Here is an 18,683-nt window from a genome sequence, read left to right as displayed (position 1 = left end):
GCTAGTCCTACAGTATGTTCCCTCAGCCACGTGAACTTGGAAATTACTCAATAATCAACTAGGCTGCAGTAAAAAAACGTTAAAACCAGATTCTCATCATAAACATAACAGACGGACAACACGCTCATCACAGACAGCTGGATGTAGCCAATTACTAAAACATTTTCTTCACAAACATAGCCACAACACTGGTAAACAAACTACCGTCCCACTCAGGGCATATGGGTAGAACAATATATCTTACTACAAAACCTAGCGGTCGCAAGGAGACTTCAAGCTGGAATGGTAACAACAGATGAGGTACTCAAAAAACTGAGCGCCCTCCAACCTAACAGGCCACTGGCCATGACAACATCCCCTCCAAATTCCTCAGAGACTCAGCAGTCGCCATCACCCCAGTCATCCACACATAATAAACCTCTCCATAAAACAGGGACACATCCCCAAGGACTTCAAAATTGTGAGGGTGACCCCTCTGCACAAAATGGCAGCAAATATTAGACCCAGGCAACTACGCCCTGTTTCTATTCTTACCTCCATCTCGAAAGTCATGGACAAATTGTCTACGAACAGGTTGAAAAGTACCTAGCGGGAAAAAAAAAAAATCTAATCTACGAATTCCAACTGGCTTCAGAACATCCCACTCCACTGACACATGCCTTCTCTATTTGAACGACCACATCAAATGAATGAATTATATTGAAAACTTTATTTAACAGATTGCAGAATGGGTACAATACAGTACGGCTCAATACACACAATTGTTATGCGATGCAGACCTGAGAAAGACGTTTGTCTTGTTTCCATCAGGTCCCCCATTTTCAATTCATATAGACATTTATGACATACACAACATACATGACATTATGGCATAGGGACATATAGGTATTTAGTACTGATACATTTGTGACATAACGGTATTCAAATATCCAGTACTGTTACCCCAGATCCTGACAGAGTATATACATATGATGGGGAGGGGACTGTACATTAGGAGGGGGTGGGTGGGTAGGAGAGATATCGGGGGAGGGAATATATACATGCGTCCAACAAGAGTGGACGTGGGCAAATACTGCGGCAAATACTGCGGCATGGTCATGCTGGACCTACAAAAGGCCTCGACCTGGTAATCACTCCATTCTGATTGACAGCTAAAAGCAATTGGTTTTGGTCTATCAGTGAGCTGATGCAATCCTACCTTGAGGGGAGGGAACAGATGGTGGAGGTAAACAGGGTACCCTATCCCCCCCCCTCCCAGTGAGCTGTGGTGATCCACAAGGAGCAACTAGGACCGCTAATGTCCTGAATTTTATGCAAATGACATGTCGTCAGCTTGGTGACTGCAACTTGTCCTGTATGCGAGACTCAGCCCTGCTGTCTCTGACAAGAACAAGTTACAGGTTGAAAAAACCCTCAGCTCGGAACTAGGCAAAATCTGCATATGCTCGCTGATAACAAACTATCATTACACATGGGCAAAACAGAGTCCATTCTCTTCGGTTCAAATAACAAACTCAGCAAGACCGACGGCTTCTCAGTTACAGTGGGTGACATATTGTCACAAGGAAAGATGAAATTACCTACCTGGGTTCCATCCTAGAGGCTAATCTTTCCTGTGACAAAATGGCATCCAATTTAATAAAAAAAAGTCAACCAACAAACTCGATTCTGGTACCGGATCTCCTCTCTGGTAAACAAGAATACCCTGAGACTCTGGCAGGAGCACTCATTCAAGGGTACTACGACTATGCTTGCACCACATGGTACCAAAGCAACTCAAAGGCGCTAAAAACAAAATTACAAACATCTCAAAACAAACTGTCAGACTACTGCTTGACCTTACTCCTAGAACCCACTCACCCCTGCCCACTTTGACAACCTAGGATGGCTTAGAGTAGACAACAGAGTACAGCAACTTGCAATGGGCCTGGTCTACAAGATACACTACACGACCAAGGTACCCATGTACATGTCAAAATACTTCCCAAAGGTCAGTGAATACCACGATCACAACACCAGCGGGAGCTCCACAAATCATGTTTAAACCCAGATTCGGCTCAACAAGGGACTAACACGTTTCGCAATTATGCCACATCAATGTGGAACGCCCTACCCAAAGCTGTAAAGGAATGTGAATCACTACCCACTTTCAAAAACACTCTCAAAGAACACCTACGGGAGACTGCAATTCGAAACTGGCCCCTGTAAATGTCCTAACCCAACCCCCTCCAATGTACAGTAATTACCTACAGTAGTATGGTTTTGTCAATATTCCAATGTACAGTTTTGCTTGTGCAGTTGTACAGTGTCCACCCACCCCACCCAACATCCTCCAATGTACAGTTTTTACGTCAAATGCATATACTCTCTTTCTGGACACTTTTTGTATCAGAAACAGTACTGTATTTGCAAATCTGGTATGTCATAAATGTATAGATGTAGCAGTACTGACTATCTGTATGTCATGTATGTCATATATGTCCTGATGATTGAAAATGGGGGACCCTGGTGTAAACAAGACGAAAGTATTTCTCTGGTCTGCATCCCTTAACAATTGTGTGTATTGAGCTGTACTGTATTGTACCCATTCTGCAATCTGTTAATAAAGTTTTCAATCAATCAATCAAGACTGGAATTAACTTTAGATCTCCCGGGAGACGATTGACAGCTATCAAATGTCATTTGATTTTACTTTACTCAGAAGTAGTACATCCGGGCCAGTATTTGCCAAAGGCTTAGCCCGAAGCTGTTGAAATTACACAACAATATCTGGTTTACTAGGCACTCTGCATGACGAATCGAATGTGGACTAACTAATGTTACGCTCTAATCAAGATGTCAGCCCAGTAAACAAACAGACATTTTTAAAAGGTGAACCATTTGAACAACTTCGGGGGAAATCGTTATGTTTAGGTTCATATTAAATGTTTCTGAGTTAAAACGAAATTTCATGACACACCGTCGCCCCGGGAATCAAAAGGTAATTTAGCTCTAGATGTTCATTTGCCCTGTGATATGAAGCGAGCGGTAGCTACATACAGTATACAGCCGGGAACTAGCTACTTTCTCCTATGAATCATGCGGTGATCCAGAGGTTTATAAAGTCCTTGTTCTCCCTGCTCACTGACTGTGACTGCCGTCATCCACTTACTGTGAAACTGAGGGCATCTTCATCACCCCCACACTCCTGTGTAATCCTGCTGATAACTAAGAATTGATTTCTACCCCCCCCCCATCAGCCTTCTCCAATGGTATGCAGGCCTGTCCCGCGCATTTAGGGCCCTTCTCTCTCTCTCTCTCTCTCCCTCTCTCCCTCTCGCTCTCTCCCTCTCTCTCTCTCTCTCTCTCTCTCTCTCTCTCTCTCTCTCTCCTCCCTCCCTTCTCTCTCTCTCTCTCTCTCTCTCTCTCTCTCTCTCTCTCTCTCTCTCTCTCTCTCTCTCTCTCTCTCTCTCTCTCTCTCTCTCTCTCTCTCTCTCTCTCTCTCTCTCTCTCTCTCTCTCTGTGGGGAGCGGTACTGTAGCTCTGTGAACATGTTCGGCGAGCGAGTACGTCTTTTGTCAGGGTCACGTGGATCACTTGGCGTGTGCCGGGTGTCGTGCAGGGTTATGTACTCATTACAATTATTTTGCATACTGAAGTCGGCTCTGTCCTAGTTTGGGTCAAACTATTTAGTCTTTAGAGTGGGAGGAGGAGGGAGGGGAGGGAGGGGGGAGGGAGGAGGGAGGGAGGGAGGGAGGGAGGGAGAGAGGGAATCAGAGAGCGAGAGAGAGAGAGAGAGAGAGAGAGGAGAGAGAGAGAGAGAAGAGAGAGAGAGAGAGAGAGAGAGAGAGAGAGAGAGAGAGAGAGAGAGAGAGAGAGAGAGAGAGAGAGAGAGAGCATACAAATGCTGAAATAAAATCTTGACAAAATCGAATGGTGCCATGTAGCACCATTTGGGAAAAAGGTGCCATATAGAACCTTTAAGGATATGTGCCAAAAGAGGTTCCCCTATGCTTACTGTACAACCACTTTGGGTACGGTTTAGTGCCATTTTTTTTGAGTGTATCGCTGAAATCCCTCAAACATTGTTGACATTGGGCAAGGGTGACAGACACGAGTTTAAAGGTTGCTCATCTGCCCAAGGCCGGGTTGCCATTAGCCAGTCAAATAATCCAGCATTGTGTTTCACTCCTGCCTGCTTTGTTTGTTTGTGATTAATTTATGTCAGATTTGTTTTGGTCCGCCCAGCTGTCTGTCCATCTGTCGCGGCCATGACATAATGTGCAGTCCTGTGGAGCCTCGCAGTCCGCTCAGTCCCTCCCGTTTTGACTACAGTACAGTACCACCTCGCTGCTGACGTCAGGCCCACATCCTCAGCCTCAAGCGAGGCCGCAGCCCTCTCCTCTCCTCCCCTCTCCTCTCCTCTCCTCCTCTCCTCTCTCTCTCCTCTCCTCTCCTCTCCTCTCCTCTCTCTCCTCTCCTCTCCTCTCCTCTCCTCTCCTCTCCTCTCCTCTCCTCTCCTCTCCTCTCTCTCCTCTCTCTCCTCTCTCCGACTACCTTTACATGCACACACAGGACTCCACCTTTAACCGGGGTCCCCGCTGAGCTCTTCCAAGGCATGAGGTGTTCTTAATGGAAGGATTTACATTAACTGGGATTCAGAACACGTTCCTTATTCACCTACGAGCGTCACTGATCTTGCGAAATAACTGTGTCGTAAAAAAAACATCCGTGACGCATTATGTGAATGACGTGCTACTGAGGGAGGTGGGTGGGCGGGTGGGTGTGTATTTCAGTTACTTTAGATACCTAAGTACATTCAATAGCAAATACTTCTCTACATTTCCTTAAGTCAAATAAATTAACAATACATTTCTACTTTTACTGTGTACTTCGTCCACCCCTGCTGTGGACAGCTAGAGGACGAGGTGGCCATCCTCCGTACACCCGCCTGCGTAAACCCGCTTGGTTCAACTGGTGACTCACGAACGTGTAATGAATCCTATTATTTCACAGGCATAACACATCAACAGATAAGTCACGACGAGCTCCGAATCCACGTAAGGCGAATCAGGTGTTTACGTGCCACAGTATTATTCTATGCAGGTTTCTCACAACCAGCGCAAGATCTTAATTGTAAACGGCAGGGGATGTTTATAATAATGAATGATCGGTATGCATGACACTGGCTCCATTGTGTCCTCGCTGCCCCTCTCCCGCAGCCTGGTTACTCCTGCCTTTACCTAACACCGGTGGGGGAAAGTAACTAAGTATTTTTTACTCAAGTACTGTACTTTAGTAAATCTTCGAGCTACTTGTTGTACTTTATGTGAGTATTTTCATTTGAGGGAACTTTATACTTTTACTCCACTACATTTCAAGGGGAATATTGTACTTTTTACTCCACTACTTGTATCTGAACCCATCGGTTACTAGTTACTTTGAAGAAAAGTACTTCGAAGAAAAGGATTTAGCATAAAAAAACATAATATATACAAATAATAAATGTATGAAGATGATATACTTTCACATTTGAAGCCTGTCAACTTCAAGAGGATGAAATCAGAGCAGCGTAACTGGACCACATACCACTTTAACATACCTACAGAGAGAGGTCAATGGATACACAAACGTCACGTAGAATGTGTACTTTTACTTTAGATACTTAAGTACATTCAATAGCAAATACTTCTCTACTTTTACTTAAGTAGAATTTTAATGGAGGACTTTTACTTTGACCAGAGTACTCATTTATCTGGGTATTTCTACTTTTAATTAAGTAAAGGAACTGTGTAGCCTTCTTCTTCCACCCCTGCTGTGGACAGCTAGAGGAAGAGGTGGCCATAATCCTCCTGCACACTTTAACCACTAGCACAGCCGACAAGGGGTCACATGACCCCTAGGCATTTTCAATAAATGTGTCCGCGTCACTCGGTCAAGCTCCAGCTCTGTCACTCAATGACTTTTCCTAAAAGTACCCGTTTTATCTGGCACAGTTTCTGAAATGTCTAAATGACTTCAGAAAAATGGAATTAGAACGTTATTTCAGCTATTTCTGCTGAGCAGCCACCTCCCTCCCTCCCTGACCCTCCCTCCCTTTCACTCTCTCCCTCCCTTTCTCTCTCTCCTTCTCCCCCTCCCTTTTCTCTCCCTCCCTCTCCTCCTTCTCCCTCCCTCACCCCCTCTCTCTTTCTCCCTCTCTTTCCCTCTCTCTATACCTCCCTCTCCCTCCTTCTCACTTCCTCTCCCTCCCTCCCTTCCTCTCTCCCTCCCTCCCTCTCCCCTCTCTCCCTCCCTCCCTCCCTTTCTCCTTCTCCTTCTCCCTCCCTCCCTCCCTCCCTCCCTCCCTCCCTCCCTCCTCCCTCCCTCCCTCCCTCCTCCCTCCCTCCCTCCCTCCCTCCCTCATTGACCCTCCCTCCCTTCTCTCCCTCCCATCTCCATTCTAAAGGCTGTCGGGTCATCTGACCCGTTCCCGGCGGGAATTAGTGTCATTTTCTCCACGGCTGTGCTAGTGTTAACACTACACCATATTTGATCTATTTATTACAAAAAGATTTGCACTATATCCATACCTAAGTTTAGCATTTTGCATTAAAAAAAAGTTTGCATTTTTGTACCTCATTGTCTGCATTTTGACTCATTGCACTTTAGGTTGTATACTTTAGTTTGTATATTGTTATTTTGTATAGTGTTAGTGTCTTTTAAACTTTTTACTGTATGAAGCAAATTCTCAGGGGCTCATACAGAACCAAGCATTTCACTGTAATGCAGTACATGTACTTTATACGTGACAAATAAAACAAAACTTGAACTTGAACTTAATTGTAAACAGCAGGTGATCGGTGTGCATGTGGACAGAGACACTGGCTGGTCCTCTGTCGCCCTCCCTCCAGCCTGATTACTCCTGCCTTTACCTAACGCTACACCCAGTAGCAGCGCAACGCTTTCCCGGATAATGTGAACGTTGTAAGGAATGTTTTCGTGTACTGTATGGTGTTACATTGCACAAGGGGCGTTGTTGTGACTGTGAAATTGATTTGCAGGATTGATTGATTGTGAGCTTGTCTTGTGAGATGGTGAGATTGATTGTGAGCGAGCAAGCGGCCGGATTGTTGAAGGTTACCCGCTCGCTTTCTGCTCATTACACTTATCAATTCTGCACATCTAAACATTAGCAAATGACATTGGTAAATCGATATGTTCCATCTACATTCAATTTGTCCACTCGAGCTACGGCATTTATTTTCCCGTTCACGTATAGGAATCAAGTAATGATTTTTGTCACCATCCAGATAATGCATCTCTAACAATAATTGGAGATGTACCCCTCGATTGATCATAATGAGAGATTAATAGTGTCTTTATTACAATCAGAACTGGCTGGATCAATGAGAGGCTGCGGAGATGAAATAATAAATACTGTAAAAGCGGAAAAGAATCTTGCAAAGAAGTGAAAACTTATTCAGTTTTACTCTTACCAGAGAACTACTGTAGGTGCAGGGAGCACACTTTTACTGCCAAAACTAAGTTTGATACCATAAACCAAATATTGTTTATAACACCTCAATAAATAATCATAATGTTATGTCTTTGTCTTGTCTGTCTGTCTGTCTGTCTGTCTGTCTGTCTGTCTGTCTGTGTCGTCTGTCTGTCTGTCTGTCTGTCTGTCTGTCTGTCTGTCTGTCTGTCTGTCTGTCTGTCTGTCTGTCTGTCTGTCTGTCTGTCTGTCTGTCTGTCTGTCTGTTCTGTCTGTCTGTCTGTGCGTGTGTCTCTCTCTCTCTCTTCTCTCTCTCTCTCTCTCTCTCTCTCTCTCTTCTCTCTCTCTCTCATCTCTCTCTCTCTCTCTCTCTCTCTCTCTCTCTCTTCTCTCTCTCTCTCTAGTATTGTAGGCCATACTGAGCCGTACACAAAGTTATGCTGTAAGGGCTTCTGCATCGACATCCTGAAGAAACTGGCCCGCACCATTAAGTTCTCCTACGACCTCTACCTGGTCACCAATGGCAAAACACGGCAAGCTGGTTAGAGGCATCTGGAACGGGATGATTGGAGAGGTAAACACGTGATTCTTCCACATACTATACTATACAAATACTATAGCAACTAACGAGCAGTATGTCTACAATAGGAGGAAGGTTGCAATCACCTGTATGACCTTATCAAGCTTTGAGTGTCAAATCTAGTTTGTATTGTCCATCCACTAGCAGGTGCGAGCAGGGCTTTGCCAGGGCCAATTCAAAATTATGGCTTTCATTCCAAAATGCTCCGCACAGGTTTTTCTTACTTGATATGTATCGCTTCGATATTTCAAAGAGATGACTGCGTTCTCAGAAAAACGATTGCTGTTTTATAACCAAAACTTAAGATAGCTCATCTTAGATAAGGTACAGTTTAACTTCAACGCCAGGCAATCCGTTTCTGAGATTGCATCAAGTTGACTTTCTCAAATAGCAGATGTCTCATTTTGGAAGCAAAACCTTTCACATTTGATAACCCTGGACTGACAACAGTTTTTGTTGATGTTTGGAGGGGGTTGGGGGGGGGGGGGGGATTACCAACGATGTGTCAGGGAAACGGAGAAGGATACGTGGAGAACTTAATTTCCCTAGCATCGCAATCGTATCATTTCAGAAGTTCAGACAGATATTTCACTACCACACTACAGAAGGTTAACCTTTCATTACCACACTACAAAGGGTTAACGCTTTCACTACCACACTACAGAAGGTTAAACGCTTTCACAACCACACTACAGAACCCTTTCATTACCACACTACAAAGGGTTAACCTTTGCACTACCACACTACAGAAGGTTAACCTTTCACTATCACACTACAAAGGGTTAACCCTTTCACTACCACACTACAGAAGGTTAAATGCTTTCACAACCACACTACAGAACCATTTCATTACCACACTACAAAGGGTTAACCATTTCACTACCACACTACAGAAGGTTAACCCTTTCAATACCACACTACAAAGGGTTAACACTTTCACTACCACACCTCAAAGGGTTAACCCGTTCACTACCACACTACAGAATGTTAACGCTTTCAATACCACACTACATAAGGTTCTGTTTCGTAATGGATCTCGCTCAGCGTCACGACTGCACTATACTTCACTCGTGCACGCGCACTGAATAAAAAATTCCACAATGTACCTTTACATCCCAACATTCGTCTGGCCACACCCCTATCAGCTTACCTTCATAAGCAGGTGTGTGGTCACCTACTCGCCTCCTTCTTCGCTTTCACCACAAGGAAGTGCCTTCGGTAGATCCCCACTTGACGAGGTTGTTAGTAGAAGAAAGTTGGAAAACAAGAGATACGTTGACATCATATCTTTATTTTCTCTCTCACTATTTTCGAGAAAATACGGCGATATTGTCTTCGTTACTGGAGTGCACCGCAGAAATTCCCCCGCCATAGAGTACGTCACTGTGCGCGTCTCTGTTGGTAAGACTTCCGTGAGCTGTTCAGGTCCATATGATGGATCTGTTTCAGGGAGTGGTCAGGGCTCCTCCTCACGTAGCTCCTACTCTGGCCTTCTGTGAGTTAGGACTCTCCTTCCCTGTGAGGGAGCCTCCTCAGAGTTCAGAGCCTCCTCCTCAGATTGTCAAGGTGAGTAGAACTTCAAAAAGGAGTCCTGCTCTATTGTGTGTGTATTCGATTCAATTCGATTATTGAGTGTGTATTGGTTCAGTGCCTCCTCCTCGGAGAGCCCTAACCCAAAATGTTACATGGCTCAATGTTGCAATATATTCTTTTCAATCTATACAGCTTGCGTGGGAAGTCTCTCTGGGGATTTCCGTCTCCTCCTTATGGGAGGGTGGTGGGATGTAAAAATGTAAAAAAAAAATACCCTCAGCGGCGTCACGAGGGATTCATGTCAGTCTGTGTTCTTTCTTTTTTGAATAAAAAGAGGAAGGTACATGAAGCACGACGGCTCCGTGTCGTTCTCCCAGGCGACTTGGAGGAACAATGTTTGGTGTCTTGCTAGACTATCCATTGATGTGTTTGGGTCTCGACGCATACATAGTGCTGGCTCGGTGTGTTTCTGTGACAGAATCACACAGGGGCTAAGTGCGCCTTGGTTGCTTGTTAAAACAGCGTTTTTATAGGGCAACTGGGATGGAGTTTTGTCTCTTCCGAGCGCCAGTTTACTAGGTTGTCTTGATGAATCCTCGTTCATATCTGGGGGATGTTAACGGAATAGATCTGAACATAGGTAGAGGGGTCTCACGCCCTTGGGGTGGGCCACTGAGCACGGTCTAAATGGGGACCGTCTGGGTGGCGCCCTCTTTTCATGTTTTAGATCGACACGCATACCTACCCCCTCTCCTGGAGTGGGCATGTCGGCGTGGTTAGGACACGGGACTGGTCTGGTCACGCTGGTCCAGGTCAGTTAACCCGTTGTCCGCCGGGGATGCAGATCTGCTGTTCTGGTACCCTGAGGGACTTGTGTTTTTTTCGGGGGGAAAAATGCCAGGTCGGTCCGGGTGTCACAGGGTTAGGCGTTATGGAGACCCTATGTTGGGTACATGTTGTACTCTGCACTATCGTAATGGCTTACGGCCATACCAACCTGTCCACGCCCGATCTCGTCCGATCTCGGTAGCTAGAGCAGGTTCGGTCCTGGTTAGTACTTGGTTGGGAGACCGCCTGGGAATACCAAGTGCGGTGTGCTTAGGGCTGGTTCTCCATTCTTTTCGCTCCTCTCTCACGCGTGGCGAAGAGGGGGCTGTTGGGGTGGTCTTGGACCTCCTCTGGTAACCCTGTGCTTCCCGTGCCGCCGGGCCCGGTCCGAAGTAAAGTTTCGTTGATACCGTAGGCCTGGGATAACCCTTTTTTGAAAACTGAAACACTTGTACTGCGGTATAGCCAGTGTATGCCCGCAGGTGTGTTTTGGAGTTTTTTCTTGAGGGGTTATAGGAACAACCACCGCATATGGTAACGACAGGGTGGTTGGTTCCCTGGTGTGTTGGAGCAGAGTCAACTCCCGGGTTACCCGGTTGAGTGTGCCCCTGCACGTTCATGACGTCTGCCAATCATGTCAGCCTTCTCTGCCTCAACCCCTCTGGGTGGTTTTTTTTTAATGGAGGCTTTGTCATGGTGATCAACAACGCCAGCATACGCCCCTTCCGCCGGGGCGGCTGTTTTCAGCTGACTCCTTTGGCGCCTGTCTCGTCCGCAGTGCTCCAGGCTCAGGTTACAGCCTGTTGCCTGGTTTTCCCCGGTGCGCTGCCTGCTTCCGTTGGTTAACCTTTTTTGTGTGCTTACGGCCATGCTGACTGCCTGTTCTGCAGGGTCAGTGTGCCAGGGGGTGTGCTATTGGGGGGAAAGGGCCCGCTCTTGGAGGGGCCTTATCCGAATACGCTGGCGATGTGGGGGGCGGTGTCACTAAGTGACCACCTGGTGGGGTCTTGATGCCTGGCGTCATTGACCTCTCCGGGCCCCCGTTTTCCAGGGGATCCAGTCCCTTCAGTGGGTCTGGGTCTTCCTTCGCGCTCCGCTGCTACGGCCTTGCCACGGGGTTGGGTTTGCTCTTAACCCCGTGTTTTCTGGGGGCAGTAACGAGGTTGTTCCTTCCGTTCGTTCTCGGGTGGCATGCGGGTTGTGCGTGTGTGTAGTCGTGGGGTCAAGCCACGGTCTGCTCACCCTGTGCGTTGAGTTGCTTGAGTGCCTCTTCGCACGGTCGGATCCGTCGCCCTCCCGTCAGCCTCCAATAGGGAGGGTATCCTCCATTAGGGAGGGTCGGGGGGGCTCGGTCCTCCCCGATCTGATGGTTGTGCGGGGCCTCAGCGGGGTACATTTGTCGGGCTATGGCTCTCGCTCAGCCTCCCTTGTGCAGTCGTGACGCTGAGCGAGATCCATTACGAAACAGAACGATAGGTTATAACTATAACCAAGTTCTGTGAGTAATGGTGACGCTCAGCGTCAGGCGCCGCTGCGGCCCTTGATCTCACCTTGTGGTGAAAGCTTGGGAAGGAGGCGAGTAGGTGACCACACACCTGCTTATGAAGGTGAGCTGATAGGGGTGTGGCCAGACGAATGTTGGGATGTAAAGATACATTGTGGAATTTTTTATTCAGTGCGCGTGCACGAGTGAAGTATAGTGCAGTCGTGACGCTGAGCGTCACCATTACTCACAGAACTTGGTTATAGTTATAACCTATCGTTAACCCTTTCACTACCACACTATAAAGGGTTAACACTTTCACTACCACACCACAAAGGGTTAACCCTTTCATTACCACACTACAAAGGATTAACCCTTTCACTACCACACTACGGACGGTTAAAGTATGCATATATCACTAAATACACGCTCTGTTTAAATAAAAGAAAGAAAGAAAGAAAGAAAGAAAGAAAGAAAGAAAGAAAGAAAGAAAGAAAGAAAGAAAGAAAGAAAGAAAGAAAGAAAGAAAGAAAGAAAGAAAGAAAGAAAGAAAGAAAGAAAGAAAGAAAGAAAGAAAGAAAGAAAGAAAGAAAGAAAGAAACGTCCTTGCGCATAATCTTCCTCTCCATCAATGGGCTCGCCTTGCTCGCCGTGTTCTGGAGGAGTTGGAGGTTACAGATTAGCTCTGGCGTTATGTGCTTTTGCAGGAGCAGGGAGGCTATTGTGCCCAATGGGGCATCAGCCTCAGTCTGAAGGAGAGCTAATGGCTTGCGAGAGGCAGAGTGCCTGGACTGCAAATCCACCCGTCCTCCAACAGCAGGATGAAGAGTAGAGCTGTACAGGAGAGGACATCAAGAGTAGCGAGGGGGGGGGTGTCTTAATAGCAGATGCACGTTAGAGCTTGATGGCGCTTGACGAAACAAGGGTCAAAAAAGCTATGGTCGGACCACGTTGCGGTCATTGTTCCAAATTGTGGCCAATTCCACTTCCGTGTTACGGCGACGTTGCTCGTCGTCGGTCTCCCGACCCGGGGGGGGGGGGGGCGGGGGGGGGGGGTCCTGTAACTTCATTACATGGACGCCCCCCACCGGTCCAGCCAAAAACAACACGACATCCTCTTAGACTAGACAACCGATGACATCTGCTCTGAGGTGATTCGCTTCAGTTCATCCCCCCGCACTCAACTTGTCTTGGTGCTTATGTAACAGGTAACATGGCTATATGTTGCTTTATTTATTTAAAAAATGTACAGTCAATACGCAGTAATGGATTAGGGATTAGGACTGATAGTGGATTGTGCATTACAATGCTGTGATGTGAAAAGGCAAGATAACATTGGGATAGAGGCTGTGCCTGTCTGGTTGGGTGAATGGGGTGGCCAGTGGACCGCCAGCTGTACGATTGAGCCAGTGTATCATATAGTAGCCTTGTGTCTCTGTGTTGTTGATGGGTGAGCTGTATCCCAAAGGTCTCTTTTCACGTTCCCTTATACCCCCTGCTACACAGTGTCCCGCTACACAGTGTCCCAAGTAACATTTGCACGTTGTATCTTTTCATAGTCAAAATATCGACTTTCCTCCCGCCCTAGGTGTTCTACAAGCGTGCAGACATGGCCATTGGTTCACTGACCATAAACGAAGAGCGCTCGGAGATCATCGACTTCTCTGTGCCCTTCGTGGAGACAGGGATCAGTGTCATGGTCGCCAGGAGCAACGGAACCGTCTCACCCTCTGCCTTTCTTGGTGAGAAACTCCTCGGGTCTGATCTGGGCAAACGGCTCATCTTGAATATTATCGCCGGTTATTGCCAGTGTTTACTCTTCTCTCTCCTTCCCCTATAGAGCCCTACAGTCCGGCGGTGTGGGTGATGATGTTTGTGATGTGCCTGACTGTCGTGGCGCTCACAGTATTTGTCTTTGAGTATTGCAGCCCGGTGGGATACAACCGCAGCCTGGTCAGTGCCAAAGGTGAGTGCCCCCTCTCCTCCACTGTTACCCCCACATTACAATATCAAAGGTGAGTGTCCCCCCTCTCCTCCACTGTTACCCCCACATTACAATATCAAAGGTGAGTGTCCCCCTCTCCTCCACTGTTACCCCCCACATTACAATATCAAAGGTGAGTGCCCCCCTCTCCTCCACTGTTACCCCCACATTACAATATCAAAGGTGAGTGTCCCCCTCTCCTCCACTGTTACCCCCACATTACAATATCAAAGGTGAGTGTCCCCCTCTCCTCCACTGTTACCCCCACATTACAATATCAAAGACAACACAACTAGGGCCAGATGGGGGGGGGGGGGGGGAGGGGGAGGTCATGAGGGAAGTGGTGGTGATAATGGTTGTCATGATGGTGATGGTAATGATGGTAGCGATGGTGATGGTGGTGATGGTGGTGAAGATGTTGATGGTGGTGGTAGTGATGGTGATGGTAGTGATGATGGTGGTGGTAGTGATGATGGTAGTGATGATGGTGATGGTAGTGGTGATGGTTGTGATGGTAGTGGTGGTGGTGGTGATGGTAGTGATGATGGTGATGGTAGTGGTGATGGTTGTGATGGTAGTGGTGGTGGTGGTGATGGTAGTGATGATGGTGGTGATGGTAGTGATGATGGTGGTGATGGTAGTGGTGATGGTGGTGATGGTAGTGATGATGGTAGTGGTGATGGGTAGTGGTGATGGTGGTGATGGTAGTGATGATGGTAGTGGTGATGGTAGTGGTGATGGTGGTGATGGTAGTGGTGATGGTTGTGATGGTAGTGGTGATGGTTGTGATGATGGTGATGGTGGTGATGATGATGATGATGATGATGATGATGATGATGATGATGATGATGATGATGATGATGATAGTGGTGGTAGTGGTGATAGTGGTGGTAGTGATGATGATGATGATGATGATGATGATGATGATGATGATGATGATGATGATGATGATGATGATGATAGTGGTGGTAGTGGTGATAGTGGTGGTAGTGATGATGATGATGATGATGATGATGATGATGATGATGATGATGATGATGATGATGATGATGATAGTGATTATAGTGGTGGTAGAGATGATGATGATAGTGGTGGCTGTGATGATAGTGGTTGTAGTGATGATGGTGATGATGATGATGATGATGGTTATAGTGATGGTGGTGAAGATGTTGATGGTGGTGGTAGTAATGATGGTGATGGTTGTGATGATGGTGGTGGTGGTGGTAGGGGTGATGGTTGTAGTGATGATGGTGGTGGTAGTGGTGATGATGGTGGTGATGGTAGCGGGTGGTGATGATGGTGGTAGAGATAATGGTGGTGGTAGTGATGATGATGATAGTGATGGTAGTGATGATAGTGGTGGTAGTGATGATGATGATGATGATGATGATGATGATGATGATGATGATAGTGATGGTAGTGATGATAGTGGTGGTAGTGATGATGATGATGATGATGATGATGATGATGATGATGATGATGATGATGATGATGATGATGATGATGATGAGTGATGGTAGTGATGATAGTGGTGGTAGAGATGATGATGATATGATATTATATGATACATTTATTTATATTGCGCCCCCTCAACTAATAGTTACATCGGCCCTGGGCGCATCCCGGGAGAGAAAGAGAAACAAAAAAGACAGGAACAATACGAAAACAGAAAAAAATACATGCAGTCCAACCAAGCAGATAGAGAACAGACAGACCACACATACAACAATACAAAAAACAAGCTCATGGATTGTTTATGGCGAAAAGGTGGGTTTGAGCATGGCCTTAAAGGTCCGTATAGTGCTTGCAGATTTCAGGTTGAGTGGGAGCTTGTTCCAGAGGGTCGGTGCTGCGACTGTGAAAGCCCGGTTTCCCTTCGTCACCAGTCCTGTGGGATTTTTAGGCAGATTTGGTTGTTTGATCGGAGGGATCTGGAGCTGGTTGATTTGAACAGGATTTCTATTTACTATTTTATGTAGTCTGGGGCGAGACCGTTTATGGCTTTGTATGTGAACATGAGGATTTTGAAATGTATTCGTTGTTTTACCGGGAGCCAGTGTAGGGATACAAGGACTGGGGAGATGTGGTCCCTCATCTAGGTGCCTGTCACAAGCCTGGCGGCTGCGTTCTGGACGAGTTAGAGGCGGTTTATGTATTTGTCTGCGACACTAGAGTAGCAGTAGTCCAGTCTTGATATGATGTGTCATGATGTGTCTTGATATGCTGATAGTGGTAGCGATGATGGTGGTGGTGATGGAGATGGGTTGGGGTGGGGTTGGGGGCATAATGTAAATGCAGTCATCTGATGTGTCCTCTTTCGACAGCCATAGTCTTAAACACCCCTGTCTTTGTCCTCCCTAGATCCCGGAGGTCCCACCTTCACCATAGGAAAGTCGGTGTGGCTGCTGTGGGGTATTGTCTTCAATAACTCTGTCCCCATTGAGAATCCTAAGGGCACCACCAGCAAGATCATGGTGCTGGTCTGGGCCTTCTTCGCTGTCATCTTCCTGGCGTCCTACACAGCTAACCTGGCAGCCTTCATGATCCAGGAGCAATACATCGACACTGTCTCTGGACTGAGTGACAAAAAGGTAGGACGTCATTGACAGTCCTGTCCACATTCCAGTCATTTTAATTATGTGTGTGTGTGTTTGAAGGAAAGGGAGAGTTATGGATACTCTGTTTGGTTTTAGGCTTAGGCAAATTATGGAGGGCTCTATTTTCGGGGGGATGGAGCAAACAGAGTGTGGTACGACTACAAGATGATCGTAATAAACATCCAGGCTGTGCCACAATGTCATGACTGTGACTTTTTCAAAAGGGATTCGCAGCGTCAGTGTGGCGGAATTTAATTAAATCCCCGCCGCCCTGAGACGGGGGATGCCTGTGGAAACCCTGTACAATGTAATACACAAGTGGATTTCCCAAAACCCGACGGCGATGATCATTTCCAGTATTATCTCATGCAAATGTGCCCGGCCCAAGGACGTGCTCTACAGTATTGACGAGGAAATCCATGTTAAACCTTCGGTGCAAGAAATTATTTGCGGACGCTTGGCATTTCCGGGCACTATGGGATTAAAGAGGCAACACCAAGCTGCAACATCATTCATTATGATTCCAGCAAATTAATTTAGGCCTGTGATTCTTCCCACATGATATATTATCTCTAGAATGATAAACGTGGAGAGAGAGAAGAGAGAGAGAGAGAAAGAAATAGAGAGAGAGAGAGAGAGAGAGAGAGAGAGAGAGAGAGAGAGAGAGAGAGAGAGAGAGAGAGAGAGAGAGAGAGAGAGAGAGAGAGAGAGAGAGAGAGAGAGATAGGGATGAGAGAGATAGGGATGAGAGAGAAACATTAGAAGAGGGAGGGGGAGAGATAGAGAGATAGACAGATAGGGAAGGAGAGAGAAAGATTATAAGAGGGAGGTAGGGAGAGAGAGAGGGGGGGAGTGAGAGATGGAAAGAGAGAGAGGGAGAGCAGGGAGAGAGAAAGATTATAATAGGGATGGAGAGTGAAAGAGAGAGTATTTTTTTTTTTTTTTTATAATGAGTCTCTACAGACTACTACTTGAACAGATTTCCGCGCGGCTCAGGCAGTGAGATGTACTTTTTGCCCAGCTGTGCTTGGACACCTCAGTTTAAAGACCATGGGAATGAGATTAGTGAACTGTTTAAAGGACAGAGGAGTTGTGTGATTTTGTATAGCTGTTTAAAGGACAATGGGTCAATCTTCTGTGTTCATGAAGTGGCCGATGGTTGTCCGATTTCCATAGACACTTTGCTCATGAGTTATGGCTTCATGCATGGAAACCATGGACACGTCCTTGATGACATGAACTCCCTGACTCACTCAACCCACGTTTAGTTTACGGTGGCTAAACTACAATTGGTCCCCATGAGTGGAGCGACCCCAGTTGAATAGGGAAATAATTACCTTTCTTCCTATCTGAGTAAAACTTTATTTTGTATTATGACTTTTATATATTTTGTAATTAAAGCTGTAATACTTGTTTTCTGACCACTAATGGCAGCAAGGAGACTAAACAAACAACCCCCCCCCCTTCGCCCTCTCTTCCAAAATGAATAGTGAATTCATGACATGAGTCATTGTAAATACATCCTGTATTCACAACACTGCCTTGCTAACACAATCTTGTTGTAACTAAGAGGGGGGGGGGGGGGTAGATGACTAGATTTGTCAACTTCAATACGGTTGATGACGATGACGGCTGGTGACGTTGTTTACCTACAATAAATTCAAAGCTTTATTTGTACAGCACTTTTCATACAGAAATTGCAGTTAAAAGTGCTTCACAGCAGTAAAAAATAAAGGCATAACGTGCAGACATACTGTATACAACATCATTGGTTACAGACATAAAGCGAGCATAAAGATATTTAAAAAAAGGTAGCAGCAAGGTAAGGCAAATCACAGTTTTTCACATTAGGATCTAACATCCCATAGGCCTCTCTGATTACGGTTTGATTCTGTTTAAAAATAGGCAGTAATAAAGATTATTAAATAGAATAGACAGAGTAAAAAAGTGCAATAAAATAGTTAGTAAAATAGAAAGGACAGTAAAATGATGCAGTACTGTAGTGTGATAAAATAGTTAAATAAAATAATAAGATACAACTACATTGCAGCGCTCTTAATACTTGAGTTTCTTTAGTTAGTAGGTAGTAAATTAGTAGGGCCGTAGACACAGAAGTGAACCATTCATTTAAAGGTCACATATTACATATACGTTTTCAGTGCTTTCACATACATGTGGGTCTAACACACTAACACACACTGTGACATACAACAACCCATTTG

General features: G+C 46.0%; 1 protein-coding gene across 1 annotated transcript in view; it reads left to right on the top strand.

Annotated features, from left to right (window-relative positions):
- grin2ca (glutamate receptor, ionotropic, N-methyl D-aspartate 2Ca) overlaps positions 1 to 18,683 on the top strand; it is a gene marked incomplete at both ends in the record, with an annotated part of 105,332 nt that overhangs the window by 74,127 nt on the left and 12,522 nt on the right. Inside the window, 5 exon segments of the mRNA XM_084329496.1 lie at positions 7,861 to 7,981; positions 7,983 to 8,030; positions 13,469 to 13,622; positions 13,721 to 13,846; positions 16,226 to 16,455. Of these exon segments, the coding sequence (XP_084185622.1) occupies positions 7,861 to 7,981; positions 7,983 to 8,030; positions 13,469 to 13,622; positions 13,721 to 13,846; positions 16,226 to 16,455 (679 nt within the window).

This window comes from Notolepis coatsorum (assembly GCF_963971535.1).
Source record: "Notolepis coatsorum genome assembly, chromosome: 14".
NCBI classification, from domain to species: domain Eukaryota; kingdom Metazoa; phylum Chordata; class Actinopteri; order Aulopiformes; family Paralepididae; genus Notolepis; species Notolepis coatsorum.
This window is presented reverse-complemented; position numbering and strand designations above follow the sequence as displayed.